A 23,187-nucleotide genomic window follows, 5' to 3' on the forward strand; every position below is an offset into this window, starting at 1 on the left:
CTCCCATACACACATACACCCACACTTACACAGACACGCACACACACTCACACTCTCACACACACACTCTCTCACACACTCTCACACACATACACACACTCACACTCTCACACACACTCATTCACACACACACACACACACACACATACTCACACACCCTGTATGCAAACACATACTAAAACAATTTTTTAAAGTAGTATTTTTCTTGTATTCTAGTTCTGGTTTAGAAGTTGTACAGATGAGAATTATGTAAGAAGGTGGCTTTGCAAAGTATCTTATTTCATATTTTTCATTATATTAAACACTGTAAGGTTCTTAAAAGCCACAATGTTATCTTAAAAGCAGTACAGAGACAAATGCTATCACAGTTTATTACTGAACAACCCCAGGACTAAGTTCTGCCGAGCTTTCAATCTCTCTGAGGTTTTCCGCTCTCAAGTCCACATCATCCCAAGTCTCCCTCCCAACCCTGGCTGTGAACTCCTGTAGTCCTGAACCCCCACAGTCATGATACAGCAAGCTCTAAGAAAAGGTGAATATGCGTTCCCTACTACAACGATAGCAAAGTCCTGTGCTAGCACTCAAGGCCAGCAGAGGAAACATCAAGACCAAGGCCAGAGGTAGGCCTCTGAGGCCAACGTCCTCATGTGCACTCATGCATGGCTCACAGACAGCAGTCTTTGCTATGTGGGGCCTATGAGGATGACTATCCTGGCCCATCTCTTAATTAAGGTCAGCATGACAACTCCTAAGAATGTCCCTCATGTGTCCTTATCTCTAATTTAGCTTCAGCAAATGCACCGCATCATCCTTAGCTCCCCGTGTAGAAGGTTTTTACGTAAGACTTTTTTTTTCTTTTTTTTTGAGAAAAGCTTCTGTTACGGGGGTTCCCATCAGCTTTGATTTTCACTTGTTTTTTCTTTCAGCATAAATCAAGTACAAATACTGAAGTAGGGCCCAGTAACTGACCTACCTCATTCTCATTTTCTCCCTCTCTGACTTATTTTGTCTCCTTTGACTGTTTTCCTTCTGAGTTCCAAATTGGGCTGCCCGGCAGTTACCTTGGATTCTAAGAACAACAGTTCCGATCCACAAACACCTTTATCACAACAGGTTCAAACTACCCCAAAAGAGCCACAAGCCTGTAGGTTAGAAAGTTAATCAAGCTGCCCTCTCAAAGGAGAAGACTTCTCAGGGTCATACAGTAGCAGCCTCAAGAATGAACCATCAGACCACAGCCTGACCAAGGTTACTGCTCTGCCAAATATGCATAACTCTAGCTAACCAAACCACAGATCTTCGTTCCCCTTTTCAATAAAGCCTCAAAGTCCTTGTTGGACTCTCAAAGAAAAGCCACAGGTCACTAGACCTTTTTTTTTTTTTTAAATCACTCAGTGTTGTTTGGATGATAAGGGGGCCTTCCTGTCGTCACTACTGACATGTCTGATAAGTGGCCAAACCTAGGTTATTACATTGGAAGCCAGGGCTTTTGTCCTAAGACTCCAGTAGGAGTACATATTCAGAGAGACTCAGCAGTAAAGGCTGTTCTTCCAGCAGTAAAGGCTTGGCTCCCAGCACCCATTCGATGGCTTACAACTATGGGAAATACCAGTTTCAGGAAGTTTAATACTGTCTTCTGGCCTCTGCAGGCACAAAGTATGCACATGGTACACATATACCCATACAGACAAAACACTCATATTTATAACATAAATTGTTTTTTTAAAAAATTACCATGAAATCACTAGCAGGAAGACAAACACACAGAAATGCTCTCAAGCAATATTAGTGGACTTGGTCTATAAGCATTAAGTATATTTAATTACTGAGAGAAGTACTTTAAAATTTGGTTATGAAGGTTGTATCTTTATTTAAATTATATTTGTTTTTTTAAAGCTGTATCTGTGTCTCTAAAATACATTAGTTGTACTTTACAATACATTTTTTAAAGTTAATAACATCTTACATATTCTATACATAATTAAATTTTTCTTATAACTTTTCCATAAAATTGCAAATGTGCATGATTTTTAGAAAGCTGGATTTGTTTCTCTAGTGATTACTTCAATGAGCAATTTAGACTTTCAATACTATTTTGGAAATTTTACGTTTAACATGATTCTTAAAAATAAAAAATACGAAAAGCCAGACCAGCAAGGTGATGTCACCCAGTCCAACATACGCATGTGCACGCACCTGAAAATATGAGAAGAGAAAAGTAAAGCCTGATCCGCTGAAGAGCAATCTCCTCAAATGAGGTGATCGTCCTTCTGTCCCATATGTTTAAGTATAGATAAATTGTCAGGGAAATCCCTCCAAATCCTCCTACCTGTTGTTTGTCCATCGCCACCTATCTCCACTTTTAGAATATGCAAAGAGGCACCAAAGTTTGGCTGTGGAAAAAAGAACAGTGTTATTAATATGCTCTGGCATGTAAAACCTCGGAGAGGCCTTGGGTCGAACAGGGAGAAAAAAACAAACTTCTATCGGAAAGCTGAGAAATTCTAAGGCTGAACTTATACTTTCAAAACACCACAGGCCCATGAGGTGATTATTCTTCCTTACCTTAAATAGATAATCCAGTATTTCAGAACGATAGGGCTCTGGGTAATTTACTAGAAGCCGGGAGGTTGCCTGGGGAAAAACATTTTTCAAAAATATGAAAAAAATATTATCATCTGTATTTGTCTATAGTGTACACACACACACACACACACACACACACACACACACACACAAAATGCATGACCCAGCAATGAGCAAATGGAGCTATTGAGTCATTTGCTATGTTATTTGGTCTGCACTCAATCACTGGGTGTAGATGCCTATTGTTTTTCTGAGAGCTAAGAGGTTTTCTTATGATGGTGTAAGAGTTGGTTGAGAGATAAGCCAATAAAGGCTACTACACTGTGATGGTTAGCGCTGTCAACTTGACAGGGTGGAGTATCACTGGGGAGACAATCTTCCGGGGTGTATCTGTGAGGGAGCTTCTAGAGTTAACTGGAGTAGGAAGGCCTACCCTGAGTGTGAGTAGAAACATGTCATGGGCTGACACCTCAAGCTGTATGAAATCAAGAAGGCTACCTGAGCTCTGGCAGTCATCTGTGTGCTGTCTAACTGCAGATAGGATGTGACATCCTCCTTCCCTACCACGACAGACCAAACCCTCAAACTGAGAGCCAAAATAAATCCTGTCTCCTTTAAGTTGTTTTCGGGTATTTTGTCATATCAACAAATAGCTAATACAAGCATGATTCTAAATTTATCTTGAAACTGAAATATTCTATCCTAAGAGCACTCATCAATACCTGGGGGCTAGGATAAATAAGATGAATCTCAGACAGTCTTACCTATCAATATCTTACAGCTATGTGAGAGCTATGTTGAGAGGAGACAATACCTCCCTCAACTTTATAAATTCGATCTGCTATTGCTAAGATTGACCTCCCAATGATCCCCAAGGCAAGACTGTATGAACAAAACCTCACATAAGACTGGTAACAGAACAAACAGAAAAACATTTGCATTATTAAGTACAGGCACTCAATGAGCATGAGAAGCAACCAAAGTCTGGAATTGCGGCAAGGAACAGATTCTCCCATGAACCTCTGCAACGAGTATATCCTTACCAACACTCTGACCTAGACTTCTGGCCCATAAATAAACTTGTGTTATCTTAAAAGAAAAAAGATAGTACACACACTAACAAGATTTAGCCACACCTAGACCCAGAAGACAGCATGAAAAAAAAAGAAATTATAAAACCAATAGTGAATCAAAGACTTGTACATTGGGAGGCCATTATCAATGAATAGACAAGGTATTAGATACAAGGCAACCAGGGAAAATCACAGCTGTGTCTTCAGGGCTGTGTCTCTAGTTAGGCAGCAGTAAAGACATGATAGGACAAGGACCCATAAACAGCTTGCGTCTTGGTAACTGTGTCTCTTGATGGTCAAACTACCCCTTTTGTGGTTACAAGCACTGTTGAAGCTGAAGTTGTAGTATTAGAAACTAGGGTACCAGGACACTTTCCCAGCATCCTGCCACAAAATCTTAAAACAACTTCCTCTTCCATAATCCTTAAGACATAACAAGAATCACAATTGGATAATCACGCCTGTCCTCATAATGCTGCCCCCTGTCACTTTGTTCCCTCAGAAGAGAAACTTAAGCAAAGGGACATGAAATAATCTGTCAAAACCAGGAGGGGAGTGTCCTGGACCAGAATGACTCCAGCCACCTCTGAAGTCCACATGTCAACCGCCAAAGCAAAATGCTTTCCCTAAATATGTGAAAGTCAAGAGAGAGCAATCTAAGTACTGCTACAAGTGTGTTAGGTAACATGTTTTACGCACACACTGGTGTGTAAATAAAATGTTCATCCATCTTCATTCATTATTGTTCTCCTAAACTGTCTAACACATAACACAGTACAGAGACATTACTAATTGACTATTTTATAGATTTATCTGTTCGGGGGCTGGAGAGACAGCAACTCACAGTGACCTGCTTCTGGCCTCTAAGTACCTGCACTCAGATGTACAAAACATTCCCACCACATACACACACAATAAGGTTTACTCCATCACACCAGGTTATGAAATTATTTTAATAATTTAAAATTGAGTGAATTAAGCAAATGAAGCAATCTGGGATACTGATTGGGATACTGGAAATTTCAATTTTTTTTAAAAAGCCGATACATTTCGTTTACTATCAAAGATATCAAAAGGAGAGGTTAAGGCTGTATATGAACTATTGGCTGTTTATTAAATAAATAGTACTGAGGATAGCTTTCTGTAGATCTAAAATTACTCTTAAGGTTTCAACTTAAAAGAAAACCACTTCCCACTCCTGAGATCTTTGAATCAACAAATCTCTCTCAAGACCTCATCTTTTGAGAATTAACTGGTGTTTATTATAAAGTCAGAATGGAACTTAAATTTTAGCCAATACACCTAATGATTCTTATGCGCCCTAGAGAACCACCATCCATCCCCCCTTCCAACATACACACATACACACACACTTGGCAGTTTCTGTTAGTGGATGAAGGTGGCCCTCTTTTAAAACAATATCCCAGATCGCTTCAGGCTTTACACAACCCTAAAGAGTCAAGAGGTCTTACGGGGTTGAGGGGTGAGGAGGGTGCTATTCACTGCTCAAGAAGAGTCCCCAAACCCTACCTATATCTTCTGACTCACTGCCCCACCAACTAACTCCCTGGGAAGGAAGGGAACCACTAAAGCATCCCGCTGAGGCTTCGCGGTCCCTCTCTGGCTTTTCTGGAAGCGACCTTTCCAGCGTCGCAAGGACAGCCCTGGCCGGCGATCCAGAACGAAGGCTCCCTCGAGCCCTGGCCACTTGACTGCAGCAGACACCTGTTCCCTCGAGACCTCGGGCTCCCGGTTCCAATCTAACTGCCAGGCTGGGTTCATTGCCAAGCGGCGCGCGGGTAGCGGCGTTCGCTAACCAGGCAACGCCGCGGGGGCTTGTGGGAGGGGGCAACCCCGGCATTCCCTGCGCTCCTCCGCATTCCTGCCTCCCGCCAGCCCGCGCTCACCCCGCCGCCGCTGACTGCGCCGATGCCATCGAACTCCCGGCCCAGCCCGTCGGAGTCGTCTAGCACGTAGGCGCCGCTCGGCGCTAGCATCGCGCACAACAACAAGGGCACCGCGACACGGCTCGCCGAGCCCGCGGCGGCGGTCATGACTTTTGCTTGGCGTTGCTGGGAAGCCTTAGGTTGGCTGTTAGCGATTGTGCGGGTCACGTGACTGGGGCTCCCGGGGAGGCGGGCCAGACCGCCTCCCTGAGGAAGAAGAGCGGGCGGCTGAGGAAGCTTTCGCCATCTTAAGTGAGGGCTGCGGGCTGGCTGAACTGTCCGCGCAGCCGCTGTAGTGTTGAGCGGGGAGAGGTTGAGCGAGCTTTGCCTTGTCACTTCTGTGTCAAAGAGGCGGGACCGGTCTCTGCGTGTAATTACTTAGTGACCACTCTTCCTACCTCACCTGATGGATCATCTTAGTGAATTGGGAAGTGAATGGTCAACAACTGTCAAAAGAAGAGGGCTGTCCTGCCCTAATAGATCATTCTCAGTAGGAAACAGCAATAAGGACCTGGCTTGAAGCCCCTAACTAAGCCCTAACTAAGTTAAGCGATCATCTTGGTTGGGTTGCTTGGCTTGAGGACCCTGAATTTTTCTAAACCACCGAGAAGAACAGCAAGTCAGGATTAAATAAAAGTAAGATAACAGGCACTCCGGAAATCTTAGTTGGATTCACTTAGACACTTAGCAAATGCTAGTTGACAAAGTTTTCTGTTCGATCGAGTAGTTTACTATATCCAGGTCTTTTATTACTTAAAAGAGAACATGAGATCAGTCTTCTAAAATGTTGCTATAATGTAATGACTATTTTGCATTAAGAGACCTAAAAAAAAAAAAAGATCTAGGATACTCTGACCTTTATTCTGTTTCGTAAGTGACTATGAAATTCACTTATGAAAGATGCCATGACTAAAATATAGGAAGTGGTAATGTTTGCCAACCCTCGTTACAGTAACCCTTACCTTCCTACTCACTTTTCTATCCAGTTAAATACCCTAGCAGGTACATCCAGCCTGTGACTGCAGACAAGATAATAGCTACGAAAGCAGCCCACCCTAAAGTTATACATAAACTTAATTCAAAACATTGTCAAAAGACTTTTTATGATAAAAAAGAAACAAACCTCGATTGTGCAGACCTCAAGCGTGAAGTCTACAGTTGACAGTGTCACGATAAGAAAAGGTTGGACATGCCTGCTCGAACGTTTTGCAACTTAAACTGCTCCTAATCAGTTTCAGCACGTATGTCACTAACCTGTTTTTATTGGATGGGTGGGTGTGTGTGGGGGAATCTTAATTTTCTTAGAGTGTGCCCTGTGCCCTGGAACTTAAATTTGTATGCTTTGTCCATCTAGTTTGTCACAGAAGTTTAACTCTTAGGACCCCAAAATGGCAAAGGTAATATTATGCTGCTTTGAAACTACAATAAGCTAACTTCCACTGTCAGTAAACTGATGTGCTAGGAAAGTGAACTGTCCTGGGAATTCCCCTAATATTGTAGAAAGCTACTCCCCCGCCCACCAAAAAAAAAAAAAACATTCCTTTAGTGGAAAGCATAGAACCAGTGAGTTCCCACCCAAGCCCCTGAGACAGCAGCGTGGCAAGGAGAAGACAAATGCGCCGGGCTTAAGGGAGCGTAGGTCTTTGCATAATTATCTATGGAGTAAGTTGTGTTATCCCTTAAAAACAAACCTGAGACTGTGTTTGACGACTGCTGTCTTCAGTACTTTCTAGTTGCTGTAACAGAATAAAAGACAGAAAGGTTTCTCTTGGCTTATCTCCTTGGCAGCTGAGTCTCCCCAGCAGCATACTGAGGCGCCTGAGTGTGTTTCATCTTCAGTCAGGAAAGCCAAGAGGTGAAAGCTGGCACTCAGCTTACTTCCTTCTTTTTGTTCCATTCAGGGAAGACCCTTCGTAGACACACCCAGGGGTGTGTTCTGTGGTGATTCGAAATTCAGTCAAGTTGATAATGAAGATTAACCACCACAAACACAATTATGGGAAATTATATGAAGGGATAAAATCAAATCACTTGGAAAGCCCGTAATCAGCCTGTGATATCTCTACGGTCTTTCTGGACAATACAGTATCTTTGTTCATTATTCTTCTTTAGGTGTGTGTGTGTGTGTGTGTGTGTGTGTATACTATGTGGGGGCTTAAGGTATGGATTCAGGTCTCCCATGCTGTGCAGTGTGTTCTTACCTACTGAGTCATTTCCCCAACTCTCCCACCTTAATTTTTGAGGCAGGGTCTCTCACCAAACCTGGAACAAATACCACACTTCTGAAAACAGCACGTTGAAGCCAACATACAGCATATGCCATCCTGTAGGATGCCATTCCAACTTTCTATTGGCAGACAGGTTACAGATTTTGTGCAATGTGTGAACGATGCAGAATAGGAAACAAACCATTAACAAAAATGGTACCCACCCTGGAAGCACCACAGTTCATATATCAAAGCATACAGCTGTTGTTTACAATTTCTAATCTGTACTCGGGAAACAAAAAATATCTCCGTTTAAACAAAGTCATGTATGCAGACTGGAAAAGAAAGTTCACCAGTATGTGAGATAAAGAGAAATCACAGTTATCAGAGAAGCAATCATGTTCTTAGTTTCTCTTAAATGTATGGATTCAGGATGAATGACATCAGACTAGAAGAGGAAGGTCCCAGGTCTCACATTTCAAATGTGTTCTTTTAAATGGTTTTAAATAGAAGTGTTTCTGAGTAACCTATTTATGTTCCTCTACACTTCTCCTTTTTGTAAGTTAAAGTAAGAGAAAACTTATAATCTTTTGAGAAAGATGAGCAATCTCGCCTTTTAAGCAAAAGTGCTGGTTAAGATTCCTAACAGCCCGTTCTATCACGATGTGTATGTACACACATTTTCTAAGCAGTGTCCAACTCGTACACATATTCAGTGTGTACGTCTTGAACTTAAAAACAAGTCACTGGTCACATGAGGATATGAGATGAAACAATGACTCACTAAAAGAGTTGGAAGCATTCCTTTGAGGTGTCCCCAGAGTCTGAAAGGATATGATGGCTTGTCTCTTTACAGACATCCTGTAATAGCTGCTTGTAGGTCCGAGCTTTCAACTCTGGAGTGAATTGTTGATAGCAGTTGTTTCTGACAGACTTATAAATGAACTTCCATCAGAAGAATATGTGATTATGGGGCTGGTGATATGGCTCAGGGTTGAGAGCACTACATACAGAGGCGGGAGCACTAAAGTTTGGATCCTAGTACCTTCCAAGTCTGGCATCAGCAAACACCTTTAACTGCTATGCCTAGTCAGCCAACACCCTAGTCTGGCTGCCCCACCTCTATCTACAAACATGCAGACTCATATATGTGTGTGCACAAGCTCATGCAGACACATTCATGCACATTACATAAACATGTAATGTAAGACATGTATTACATATATTACACATATAAGATTTACATGTATGGATACACTCACAGACACACTCATACAAATTATAGATATTATGTTAATATATATTAAAATTATACACACACATGTAGTATGCATGTATGACACACATAATGAGAATCAGAGGACAGCTAAGGATTAAAAGCAATGACCACTCTTCCAGATGACCCAGGTTCGATTCCCAGTACCCATGTGGTGGAGCATAACCATCTGTAACCCCAGTGTTAAGGGATTTGACACCCATTTCTGGCCTCTATGGACACTGGACGTGCAAACTGGTACATACATGCACCCATATACATAAAGTTTTAAAATGCATGATGGAGTTCTGTTAACTCATAGCCTTAGACAGCAATGAAAATTGTTCATAGAAAAGAATCCATGTGAAGTAAATTGTACATTGTTTACTGGGCTTTCCTTAAGAGTACTTGCATATAAAACCATAACTAACCGTGGTAACAATATTTGGCTCTTAATCTCCAGATAGCTTGGCCTCAAATCTCTCTCCTCCAACCTAATAGGCAGAGATTATGGATAAGGTACTTAGCCCCTTTGGACTTGAGTTTCCCACTCTACAAACTGTTGCCGGCAATGCACCAATAGGAGATTCAGTCAATTTAATATTCACACAGCACTCAAAAATCAGCACATGACAATACAACATGCGACATAAATGATTTACAAGTTTATCAGCAGTGTATTTTGAGTGTACCTTTTTCCCCACATCTCAGCAAATCCAGGGAAAATAGATTTCTATTTTTATATTGGTTTAGATTTATTATAGAGTGCGGACTGAGTGCACTTTTGGGTTTGTGTGTGTGTGTGTGTGTTCTTGTTTTAAGGCTTTTTATCTCTCTTCTCCTTTTATGAGATCTTGGTTTGTTTAGGGGGTTACACACTCAGGACGCTGTACACACATGGAGGTCAGAGGTTCTCTCCCACTACATGGCTCCTAGGGATTAAACTTTGGTCGGCAGGCTTGATGACGACACCTTTATCCACTGAGGCATTTCTCCAGCCCTTGTTTTGCTCTGAGTTTTGGTTCTATAATAATCCAGGCCTATCACTGCTTCCCAGTGCTAAGCGTCTTGGGAGGCAGAATTAGTTTGCCTTCTAGAATGAAGAAAGCAAATCCTCCCTCATCCTGCTTTCAGTGAAGGCTCTGACAGTAATCAGACCCTTCAGTCGGTTCCTTGAAGCTGCACTTTGACCTTGGAAGGGTAACCAGAAGTTTGAGGGTGGATCTATTGCCCTGGAACCTAGGAGTACCACAGAGACTCCAGCTAAAGTGTCCTAAAGGGCCCAGCACAGTGGGGTCAGCAGTGCCACCCTAACCTGAATGTCCAGGTGGGGTGACCTGGCTTTCTGTTCTTTATCTCTAACCATTTCTATAAGCCTCGTCCTCAGGTCTCTGCGTAGATCATGGACCAGATCCTGACCACTTTACTTTTTGTGCCAGGTGGCCACAGCTTCAGTTGTTTGCATCAAAGAATGCCGGCTGAACATAATCCTTGGAGAATGTGATCATGACAGCGAATTCTCCCACCGTGAAAATTGCCCCCTCGACCTGTAGCTTGTCAGCAATGTCTACTGCAAAGATTTGTTCAAGTACTAGAAAGCCAGGAGATTTCAGTCCCGTGCTGCAGCGGAAGGATGCTTAGTCTTTCTTCAACTGTCAATATCAACTGTCAGAGAGGAATTTTAGAGTCCTACTGAGCTCCCAGGGCTGAAGAAAATGACAGTTTATGTTGATTACCATTATTTTGTATTTTTCTCTCACTGTAAATAAATAACTGGCAAGAAGCAACTTGAGGGAGAAAGGGTTTATTTGTCTTAGCATTGAAGAGGATATAATTCATCACAACAGGGATAACAGGGCATCAGGTGTCATGGACCTGGTCACCTTGTGTCCACAACCAGGAAACAGACAGTGACAAAATCAAGACCCATTTTTACTGGCCCTTAAGGTTTCCAAGACCTTCCTCAAACAGCACCGCCAGTGGGGACCAAGTTCACACATAGGTTCTGCGAAACATTTCAGGTTCAAACCTCGACACAGTTCATTCAACAGAGAGACGGTTTCAACATCCAGCACAGTGCTGCCCAACAGAGAACACCAAAGGCAGACAGCGTTCAAACTTTCTATTAGCCGCACTAATGTTACGACGGAACATTATCCTCAATAGTCCATTTTACTTAACCCCAGATATTTCCCTCACCATTTTTAATTAATAAAAAGCTATATTATTTTCTTCATACTTGATTTTCTAAAAGCCCTTACTTTATGCATTTCTCACAACTGAATTTGGATATCAGGAAGATTCCCCCTAGCAAGTAGCCCAAAACCCCAGCCTTTCCATTCCTCTCGATCTCTTTTGAAACTAAATTCATAGCCTTTTCCACTATCACTTTCTGCCAAGAACCCTTTCTCATTAGGCCACAAACATGACTAATTAAATGTATAAAAAGAAATAAAAATGAGAGTACGTAACAGGACATCAGAACTTGATCCTGCCCTATTTGCTCGCTACTTTTAATCTTGGAAATTGCACCAGACAAGTGATGCAGCTTAAAAAGGAGGAAGAGGGGGGAATGTTCTTCATCAGCAGAATAGCTGCCCACACTGTCTGCAACACGGAGAAGCTGTAATCCACAAAGTCCACATTCATTTGCCCCATTTCCCATTTTAAGCCCAAGTGTGCTGCCTCTGACCAGTGTTGACTGCTCACTGTGGTCTCAGAAGATCAGAAAACTGCCCAAAAATTCTGACCCCGTAAAGCCAATGTTCTGAATAAGTTTTTTTATTGATTCAGCCTTTATATGGTCAAAATGCCTCCATGTCTCTTAGTTCTGAAATGTCCCCAACTGTTCATTTAAATACCACTGGGATTAAATATGTTACCACTGCATTTTTAACTAAACAAGATGCAGAATTCATAAAAGTTGTTGTCCCCTTTTGTGAAGTAAGCAAGTTTTGCTCACTAACATTTTTTTTTCTTCTTTAAGCAGAAGTAAAAGTTTGTGTTTCTCATGTTCTCTGACTACATCCTCTTTTTTTCCAGTGTTTGAAGAGTAAAGTACATTGATACTTGATATGGATGTGAAAATACTCTTTCTCGAAAAAACAGAAGTATGGTCTATCTAGATAAAATTAGATATTGTGCAAAACGTGAAGTGCCCATGAAATAGAAACAATAGTTAGAAAAATGTGCAAAACCAAGCAAAAGAGAGAGGGGGGAGGGGGAGAGAAAGAGAGACAGACAGACAGACAGACAGACAGACAGACAGACAGACATGGGGGTTATAGTCATGAGTAGACACATTATTGTTTTCATTCTGGCACACTTTTAATCCCCTTGTTTCTGTGTGTGTGTGTGTGTGTGTGTGTGTGTGTGTATTATGTGTGCAGATTCATATGTGTGCAGATGTGTGTGTCAACCTGAGGGACACCTTGGGACTTGTTCCTCAGGCTTCATCATTCTCTTCTTTTTTTCTTTAAAATTAAAGACAAGTCTTTCTCTAACCTAGAGTTTGCCTGCCTCTCCCTTCCCAGTACTTCCCAGTACATGCCACCATCCCTGGCTTTTTGACATTGCTCCTCAGTCTCAGACGCAGATCTCCATGGTTGCCAGGGAAACAGTGCATTAAGTGAACCCCCAACCCCCAGCCCTGAAGCCTCAGGTCATGATTGTTTTTACATTTTACCTTAATTTTCCATCATCTCAATGACAATATATCCTGAGGTTTTTTCAGTTACTACATGTTATTTACAAATTCTTGAATACTTCACAAATTCATTATTTTTATAATTCTTTTTTGTTATTGTTGTTTGGTTGGTTGATTGGTTTTGAAACAGAGTGTACCCTGACTATCCTGGAACTCATTGAGGAGACCAGGCTGACTTTGAACTCAGAGATCCAACTGCCCCTGCCTCCCAGATTCAGGGATTAAAGGTGTGTGCCACCACAGTCGGGCATATTTTTATGATTCATAAAGATATATTAAGAAAATTTTAAAAGCCTTTACATTTCCCTCATAATCCTTAGTTAACTTCAGGAAGAAATGTCTCAGCTATATCATAAGAACACATTTTTTTTCATCTACAAACACAGACTTGGCATATCCTGAGTAGAGCCTAAAATTAAGTTAGAATTTTCCACTCTCAATTGATTTCATACTTACAAAATAATATCCTTGCCTTAATTTCTAATCAAAGTTTATTAGGATGCTGTTTAAAAATGATGTCTAACTTTTCTCAAAAGTAGGATGTCCTAGAAACTAATTTTACTTTGCATTAAACTACTTATAGTTTTACCTTGTTAAAGTACTGCATTAGCGTTTTAAAATAATAATCTACAGCACTCACAAACACATTTTCAAATTTCATGATCCAGTCCCATCAGCTGCTTTTAGGAATCACTGTTTTCTATTCCCAGAGGATTGCTGGAAGAGACAATGATTGTATAATCAAATACTATACATCAAATGCTATTAGTCCCCAGAAGAAAAGTTCTCCCAAAGGTGGCCCACTTGACCTACTCATATCCTGGCTGGCTTATTTTTGCTGTTAAACCACAGTAACCACCAAACCCAATCTACCTCTTCTGCCTTATTCTCCATGAAGCAACTGATCCCAAACTGGTCCACAGTATCCTCTCCATCCTCACAGCCAGGTCAATCATCACACTTCATTCATACGCAGCTACAAGTGTTTACCTCTGCTTCTGTGGCATCCAGGGTGTCACTGAGTGACCCTCTCTTACATGGCTGTGTGCTCCTTTCCACGGAATAGTCAGGGCCTGTGTAGATGTTTGCACAGTCAATCTAATGACAGATGCAGTGACAGGATGAAGACCTGAAAGGATTAAATTGTTGCAACGTATCCCATTAAGAAAAGCATCAAAAGCAGAGGATATCGAGACGAATCACTGGGGAAGAGTGCTTGCACAGTATGAGCACCCGAGCTAGGATTCTGGTGCTCAAGTAAAAAGCTGTGCATAACTGTGTGCCAGCTTGTAACCCCAACACACTGGACAAGCTGAAGCAGGAAGATCACTGGAGCTTGCTAGCCACCAGTCCAGTTCCAGCACCAGTAAGAGAACCTGCGCAAAGAAATAAGGACAGAGCAAGGCAAACAGGACACATTCCTGGTTTCCAAAAGTGTGCATACCGGTGACACAGCTGCACACACATGTGCACACATCAGACACATACATATGCATGAAAAAGGCATACATATAAGTATACATGTATAATTAAGATACAAAGAGAATGGGTTATGAAAATCACAGGACAATAAATGACCCAAACATCACTTAAAGTACAGAAGGATCCTTTTGTTTGAACTCAGATAAAGTAAGCCTTCTCATTAAAAGGCTGCTTCCTCATTGGCTTATGACAAAATACGATCGCAATTTCCTGTCCCCACAACCCTGCTGGTTTCTCTTCTTGATACAAGCAGATTTGCCAGCCTCCTCAGTCAAGAGAAGCATCCCACCAGAAACAGGGGTGAGTATGAGATTTAAAAACTAGAACAAAATTTCAAAGTAGATAGTATACTTTCGGCGTAATGATCAACAGTGTCTGTAACATTTCATCTAGTTTGGGCTTTATGAATGTACCAAGACCAAGCTTTGTGAGAGAGATGCAACTGAGGAAGACACATGGTTTCTTCTACTTCGAGTAGTGGTACGGGAATCTCAGAACTCAAACTTAAAACTGGTGAGGTGACAATACAGGTATAACAAAGAGTGCTCAGCTCTCTCCTCAGGATGCAGTAATGACAAACTGATGGTTTAGGAAGAATCTCTGCCATCCTGGACAGGAGAGCTAACTGCTATTATTTCCTCACCAGTACAGGGGTCCAGAAATAGCTTTTACATTCATCCGGAAATCATATGAGGTTAGAAAATTATGTTTCCAGCATCATTAAGCATCCGTTGTAGATATTTGTGAATAAATCACTGTCATAGTACCGGAGACATGTGGTGACCTGATAGGCAGCAAGCATGCTTTAGGTGATTAGCATTCTGTAATGCTGTATGCAAGCAATTTCCTTTTAGCTATTGTCATCAGTTATTTATATTATTTTCAGGGCTATGCTATAGATTGTCTTTTTAGCACTTCATAAGATTTAAACTTAGATCATTCATATTTTCAGGGAGGGTGGCAAAAATTCTCAAAATTTCACTAAAGTGTCTTAAATAATATTTGGAAAGATACAGGAATAATATGTTCTGTATATCTTGTTTTAAATGCACTTTCATTGACTTAACTAGAGCTATCGGCAATGCTGGCTTGGCATCACAAGTACCAAGTCCCTAGGCTAGCCTGTGATGTGGCTTGCCTAACAGTCAAGGATGACTTCCTTTTAGGAGATCTGTGGGGCACTAGAAGGGGAAACAGTACATTGGTGACGTTAACATACGGTGAAGTCTTTCCCTTTGCTCAGCTCTTGGCCCCACAGGGCATCTCATTTAACTCTCGTAGCAACCCTGTGGCCTAAGCACCAACTTACATGAGAGGAAACAAACTTAGAAGAACCACAGATTCCGCCCCCCCCCCAAGAACTTTGAAAACCTTTCCAAAAGCAACCACAAGCACATACTGCCCCTGTTGCTCAACAGACAAGATGCTATCTGCTTCATCAAACCACCCTGGCTGGTGGCTGATCTCAGCAAGGCAGGAAGTGCTTTCATAGCTAAAGAAATGTATTCTGTTGAGAACTCTAAAACTCACTAGAATAATTTTTTCTGTCTTTGCTTTTGTGGAAACAAACATATACTCACTTAGTAACACAAAAAGGAAGACACCATTGCCCACCCATCTGTCCTTGGTCCTGTCTCAAGAGAGGAGACCTTTATAGTTTAGGTGTTTTCCCAGGGGTGCATAAGCCGACCCAAGTGTGTGATACTGACATTCATCAGAGCCCACTCCTTAGCAGCTTATGCAGGTCCTTCCCTTCTTGCGGTTCAGATCTCAGAGTTTCATTTTCTATCTTCACGAAGAACCTTTAAAGGTTTCTTCAAGAAGTGAAGAGTCAATTTTCTGGTGGTAGTTATCTGTAAATGCTAGGTTTTGCTTCGTTTCTTGAAATACGATTATAGGATGACAGCCATCTTCTTGGAATACAGAAGCCTGAACAGTCTGGCCTCTGGTTTCAGTGGTTACCGTTGATAAGCCCTATGTCAGTCTGAAATGTCTCCTTTGTACATAATCCATCTTTCTTCTCTGGCACTTCCCCACTCCCCACCACCACCACCCTCTTAGTTTTTGGTCTCTGCAGTTTGATCACTAAGTACAGATGTTTCACTTTGTCACCTCTGGCACTAGACTTCATAATTCAGGGGACTTTATGCCCCTCATAAGTTCTAGAAATCAGTCAGCCTTTGTGTTTGTGCACATTGCTTTTCGCGGACCTCCCCTTCCTTTATGGGAATCTAGTTACACGTGTGCTTCACTGATCTCCCTTTCTTCCCGTATGGGGTTCCAGTTACACGTGTACTGACCTTTTTGGTTTACTCTCCATGGATCTTTCCTGTTTCCATTTTTCTTTTACACTGATTTTTTTTCTGATTTCTTTAGTTTCCTGTACTAATGTTCTCTCCTGAGGAATTTTTACTATTACATTTTATTCAACAAAGTCTACTCTAATTTTTAGAGGAAAAATAAGGCTATTTGGTTTTGACGTCCCCTCTCTCCCCACCTTCTTCCTCGCCTTCTTCTGAGACATGCTTTCATTGTATAGCCCAGGCTGCTTGTAAATTCGTGGTGATTCCCTAAGCCACAGTGTCCCAAACACTGGGATTACAAGAAGGAGCTATCACACAGTTGCTATTTTTTTTTCTTTCTCTTCATCCATCCTGTGTTCTGATTCCCACCTTTTTATTTCTTTAAACTGAATAAATACACATGATTTGTGTTACGTGTGTATTCCTTTATCTTTAAAGTTTTCCTGCACCTAGTTCTCTTAGAGTCCCCCCACCCCTGCCTCTCTCTCAGGTATTTTTTTATCTTTATATTTTATTTACATTTCAAAAGTTGCTGAGTTCTTCACACCATCCCTTCTACCCCCCACACCTCTGAGATGATGCTCCCCAACTGTCTCATCCACTCCCACCTCACTCCCACCATCATCCCTCTTTCCTAGGCTTCTAATTTCCACAGGATTAACCTCATCCTCTCCAGTGAGGTCATACAAGGCAGTCCTCTGCTACACATGTGCCCTGGACCATGAACCAGCCCAGATATGCTCCTTGGTTTTTAGTTTAGCCTCTGGGAGCTCTAAGAGGTCCAGGTTAGTTGACACTGTTGTTCTTCCTATGGAGTTGTAATCCCCTTCAGCTCCTTTAGTCCTTCGTCTAACTTTTCTGTATTGGTTTCAGGAATCCACACATGGGCCTTTTTTCTTGGTAAGCTTCCTATAGTCTGTGAGTTGTATCCTGGGTATTCTGAACTTTTTGGCTAATATCTACTTATCAGTGAGTACATATCATTCATGTGCTTCTGGGTCTGGGTATGCATCTCACTCGGGATGATACTTTCCAGTTCCATCCATTTGCCTGCAAAATCCATGATGTGATCATATTTCTCAGGGCTCTTTGAAGTCCAGCCTGAGGAAGCCTTTCTTTATGAGAAAATTCTATGTTCATTTCTTCTAGGTGCCTAAAAGGTACTTTTTTCATTTAACAAACTCTTTTCTTCTGTGAATCTTTCCATGACTGTTTAAATTTTTTTTATTGATTTTATTGATTTTCATGTAAGAAAAAAACGCAGCACATTGTATTTCTTAGCAAGGCTTACATGTCAGACATGTTGTCAGGATGCTGTCTAGCCTCAGTCAACCATTGAACATCCTAAACAAACCTAATCAGCTTTGACAAACTGGGCCTGTTCAAACCAAGTCTGCGGCTTGATCATTTTACAAGCTGCATGTGCTCAGTAAACCAGCACACACATTAAGAAACAGAGTACTGTTGAGTACTCTGAAGTCCCCCCTCCCACCTTCCTTCAGTGTTACCTGACCCTGTCAGAGGTACTCGCTGTCCTGACTCCGTATAAACTGGGCTGGCTTTTATCCAATAATATGCCCTCTATTGTGTTTGTCTTATCAGTCAGCATTGTGTTATTAATCTTCAGCTCTTTCTTTTTTTATTATATTTTTAACACATTATGATTTACCTTTTCTAATTTATATTCTTATTGGATATTTTATTTACATTTCAGATGTTATCCCCTTCCCCCCCAGAAATCCCCTATCCCATCCCCCCCTCCTGCTTCTACGAGGATATGCCCCCATCCACCCACCCACTCCCTCCTCCTCACCCTTGAATTCCCCCACACTGGGACATCCAGCCTTCACAGGACCAAGGACTTCCTCACCCACCTATGCCCGACAATGCCATCCTTCCCTACATATACAGTTGGAGCCATGGGTCCCCTCCCTATGTGCTCCCAGGATGGTGGTTTAGGCCTTGGGAGCCCTGGTTGGTTGGTATTATTTCTCTCCCCATGGGTCCGCAATCCCCTTCAGTTCCTTCAGTCTTCTAACTTCTCCATTGGGAACCCCATGATCAATGCAAGCATTGAGATAGAGATGATGATGATGATGATGATGATGATGATGATGATATACCATGTATGCTATCTATTCTACTGCCAATGGGCATTCTAGTTGGTGAATATTGCAGACAGTAGTATTGTAAACCTTCTGATCTTAGTGCCTGCTGCTTAGGAAATATGTGTGTATTCATCTAGTAACAAGATTACCAAATCGTATTACAGGTGTAAGTTTTCCAGCCTAGTGTATATATGGGTTTGAGCATTCTCCATCACCCACAGACTTGGTATTTCCCACCATGCAGTTTACTCTGGCGAGTGTGTTCGTGGTGTCTCACTGAGGTTTCCATTCACACTTCCATGCTGGCTAATGAAACTGAACCATGTGACTAGGTCACACGAACCAAACTAATGGTTCAGACTCAGATCCTTTCTAAGTGAGCATCTGCTAGAGTCTATGAACACTCAGGAGATATTTTTTTGTTTTAATTTAGCTCCTTGTACAAACCAGGCCAAAGTAAGGAACTTGCCAGCTTTTCTCTGTTGTCTGTGTCTCTGGAACTTGTTAATCTCTTTCCTGATTTGCCCTCTCCCTGAAGTGAGAGCCTCCTCGATCCCAGTGTGTGGTGGTAGAAGAACGCCTTTGGCCTTCATGGTGGGAATTCTGTGTCTTGTGTCTCTGATCCAGGAGCCCTGGCCATCCTCCCACCCACATCTAGCTCAGGTATACCTACAGCTTCCTGCTCACCTCCCTCTCCCCAGCTCTCATGTCTGTTTTCCATCACAAATATTTTGCTATTGCTTTAACAGTCTGCTCTGCCTGTCTTATTCATATCTTTAAGTGTGATGAAAACCAGACAGTTTGGGAGTTCTTCTTTTTCTCTTTAAGAGTGACATACATCCCACACGTGACTTTTTCCCCCAGTACCAGAATCATGCCTTGTGATAAAAAAAAAAACCCTTTTGTGTTCTGAACTCATGTATACGTGGAAAGAGAATGATGCCGCCGATGGGCAGCTTTCTGAAAAGGTCCCATCCTGTAAGCCATCAAAACTAGCGTGAGGTCCTACCAGCAAAGGATTGGGAGACCTTCTCTAGGACAGTGTCACTTTACAAAGGATTGAACCTCAGTGATAACCAGCTCTAAGGATGGAAGCTGATAATCACAACATTTTCCCAGAATAGAGATGGTTCTGGTTCCCCATTTATGGAATCTATAAGTGAGACACAGTGAGCTACATTTCATAAGAAACAAAAGACAAACAGAAGAGGGAAGGCTGCCTGTGCATGAACACTCAACAAATTATATTCAAACTCTACTTAGTCATGTTATAAAAATATTCTCTTAATGTGACTTTGGAAATGCCATATACTGATATTGAATACTAAGTTGAAACTTATAAATTGTGTAGCCACGCACTTCACACTCCAAAGCAACAAAATAAAGTAGTAGTTGCTCATTACAACCAAATAATTAAATTTTCTATTCTTTAACCACCAAAAATGGCTTTAATGGTTTAAGACGCTTTGGTTATGGTTATTGGGCATTGTCTGGTGGCAAATATCATCCTTTATAAGCTCTCATCCTTTGAGCAATTCTTATTTGAAATAGACAAAAAAAATCTCTGATTTTATTTGCTAAAGTTCATTGGTTTAGTTAAATAGTATTTTGTAATTTAAAATATTTCTTATTTTCAATAAATTAGAGAAAACAGCTTTAAAGTCATGATTAGAATAAGGTTATAGACCTTACACATATCTAACCTATTCTAGTTCATCTTTTGTTACAGGAACAGGACACTTTTAAAAGAATGCCAAATGGTATGAAAATAAAACCAGAATATTCACATTTGCACCAATCTCCAATCTCCTGTAAGATTCAAAAGGACAAATGAGAGGCGGTGACCTTTTGCGATAGCTAAAATCCCATGCTACTGAACATGAAGACTTCTGATGGCTAAATCCCATTAAGTTCTTTAAGTCACCCCCCAGAGCTTGGATCCCAATGTCTAGCAGTAATAATCTGTGTAAAAATTTGATCTATAACCACTCTCTAAATGTGTGGATGATTTGATCAGAACGTCAAAAGACAAGGAAGCCTTGAGAGAAACGAACCTTAATAAAGAGAACATAACATTGAAAACATACAAGGCAAGGTTCCTTTTCCTGTTTACAGCCTAAGAAGTAATGTAATTGCCACTGTAAAAAAAAAACAAAAACACAAAATGACGATGAACAGCACCTGTGTTGAAGAACAGCATGACCTGGACCACTATTTGTTCCCAGTGGTCTACATATTTGTGTTTATAGTCAGCGTTCCAGCCAACATCGGATCTTTATGTGTATCCTTTCTGCAAGCAAAGAAGGAAAATGAACTAGGAATTTACCTCTTCAGTCTGTCACTGTCAGACCTGCTGTATGCCCTGACGCTGCCTCTCTGGATAAATTACACTTGGAATAAAGACAACTGGACCTTCTCTCCCGCCTTGTGCAAAGGAAGTGTTTTCTTCACCTACATGAACTTTTACAGCAGCACAGCGTTCCTCACTTGCATTGCCTTGGACCGCTATTTAGCAGTCGTCTACCCTCTGAGGTTTTCCTTTCTAAGAACAAGAAGATTTGCGTTTATTACCAGCTTGTCTATCTGGATATTGGAATCCATCTTTAACTCTATCCTTCTGTGGAAAGATGAAATGAGTGTTGAGTATTGTGACGCGAACAAATCTAATTTCACTCTCTGCTATGACAAATACCCTCTGGAGAAATGGCAGATAAACCTCAACCTGTTCAGGACGTGCATGGGCTACGCAATACCCTTGATCACCATCATGATCTGCAACCATAAAGTCTACCAAGCTGTGCAGCACAACCAAGCCACGGAAAACAGCGAAAAGAGAAGGATCATAAAGTTGCTTGCTAGCATTACGCTGACTTTCGTCCTATGCTTTACCCCCTTCCACGTGATGGTGCTCATCCGCTGCATTTTAGAGGGCAACATGAACTTCAGCGACGAGTCTGGAAAGCAGACATTCACGGTGTACAGAATCACCGTGGCACTGACGAGTCTAAACTGCGTCGCCGATCCAATTCTGTACTGTTTTGTGACTGAGACAGGGAGAGCTGATATGTGGAACATGTTGAAATCGTGTACTAGGAAACACAATAGATACCAAGGACAAAAAAGGGACATATTTTCTGTGTCCTCAAGAGATATGGTAGAATTAGAGATTATGGAATGAAAGGTGGAGGCCATTTACATGGTATTGCATAATGGAAATTATATTTTGGAAAAGAAACCTGACATAGGAGAACCAAGTGCAAATACTTTAGTCTACCCCAGTAGAAATATTTTTAAGGTACATTGTACGACTCCTATGTTGACTTTATTAAGTAAGGTATGGCAATGTATTATCTTGTATGTATTCTAACGACTAGGCATCATTGATTCAGTACCAATTCTCTGTGCTATAACCCCTAAGAGTCGTGTAGGACTGTTGGTCTTTAAATCAGTGGCCATTCTATCTGATGATTATGATTTTTTGTTGTTGCTCTGTCTTCGGATTTTCAGTCTGTCTGTGCCAGTTTTCTCATCTGTATACACCTGTCTTCAACAAATGTAACTACTAAATACTCCTAATCACACTCATTAACAAGTATTTGAAGCCACTCCGTGCACTGGGATTTTCCATTCGGTACTTACTGGGGTTATAGAAGAAATCTTCTCATGAACTCTCATGGAATTTACATACATTCGGGGATGTAGTCACAGAGTCACATATAGTAAAAGTAAATGGATTTTGTATTTTGGTCTTGATTTCTTTATATTTACAGCTGCATATACGATCATTGAAACTGACAGAAGTTTCCTTCCAGACAAATAGATATTTATAGGCAATCTTATACTCATAGACCCCCCCCCTTTTTACTTATAATATGAAAAAGAAGTTTGATAAATCTTCCAAGTCTTCACTGTGGAATTGACCCTGCCTAGTTTTAAGTAGGCCCTGGGTAGACATTTCTTTTAAACAAAGACTATTTGAAGGTTTTTCTACCCCACTTTCTCCTTTACTCCTTCTCTTTCTTCTCTTCCCTATATATTCTTTCTCTATATGCAAAAATAATCAGCTAGTAAGTGGCTTGATGTCACTTTGGTCTTTTCCATTGTGAAACAAAAGCTTGACAATCACAAGGACTGATATCTTTGCAGCAGGACGTGTGCATAAATGGCGGTACTTTTCCATCGGTCTTCCATGATGAAGTATGCACACTGTGGAAAGCTACTTTGCCTTGGTGCTGTATATCCATGTGCCGCATTTTCCAGTCAAAATGCTGTCATAGAGTTAATAAATCCTGTGTGCACTCTGAGACATATATATGCTTAAAGACTAAACATAAAGAACTAAAAATAGAGTAGCTAAAATCATTTGATTACTTTTTAATGTCAATGACAGCCTGTAAGAATACATGTAAAGATTTTTTTTAATCCCATGAATATATGAAAACTCAGACATAGATTGGGTGACTTCAGAGTCATGTGGATTCAGTCCTTGAGCGCAGAACCCTGATTTGATTTCCAGGCTTG

At 41.2% G+C, this 23,187-nt stretch overlaps 2 protein-coding genes across 2 annotated transcripts in view; one reads left to right on the forward strand and one right to left on the reverse strand.

Annotated features, from left to right (window-relative positions):
- The window catches only part of Galc (galactosylceramidase), a 58,695-nt gene extending 52,967 nt beyond the window's left edge, over positions 1-5,728 (reverse strand). Inside the window, exons 1-3 of the mRNA XM_028777285.1 lie at positions 5,567-5,728; positions 2,566-2,634; positions 2,330-2,393 (exon numbers count right to left, since the gene is read on the reverse strand). Of these exons, the coding sequence (XP_028633118.1) occupies positions 2,330-2,393; positions 2,566-2,634; positions 5,567-5,713 (280 nt within the window). The 5' untranslated portion in view covers positions 5,714-5,728. The remainder of the gene's footprint in view (positions 1-2,329; positions 2,394-2,565; positions 2,635-5,566) is intronic.
- Positions 5,729-14,475: 8,747 nt separating this feature from the next.
- Gpr65 (G protein-coupled receptor 65) lies at positions 14,476-22,976 on the forward strand. The gene is made up of 2 exons (XM_028777288.1): positions 14,476-14,555; positions 20,396-22,976. Exon 2 carries the CDS (start codon positions 20,831-20,833, stop codon positions 21,842-21,844), a length of 1,014 nt encoding a protein of 337 aa, XP_028633121.1. The 5' UTR covers positions 14,476-14,555; positions 20,396-20,830; the 3' UTR covers positions 21,845-22,976.
- The last annotated feature ends 211 nt before the right edge of the window (positions 22,977-23,187 follow it).

The sequence above is a fragment of the Grammomys surdaster genome, unplaced genomic scaffold (genome assembly GCF_004785775.1).
Source record: "Grammomys surdaster isolate TR1022 unplaced genomic scaffold, NIH_TR_1.0 279, whole genome shotgun sequence".
NCBI classification, from domain to species: domain Eukaryota; kingdom Metazoa; phylum Chordata; class Mammalia; order Rodentia; family Muridae; genus Grammomys; species Grammomys surdaster.

What these genes read in the sequence shown, in the direction of transcription:
- Gpr65 (XM_028777288.1), top strand. Translation starts at nt 20,831, where the DNA reads ATGACGATGAACAGCACCTGTGTTGAAGAACAGCATGACCTGGACCAC.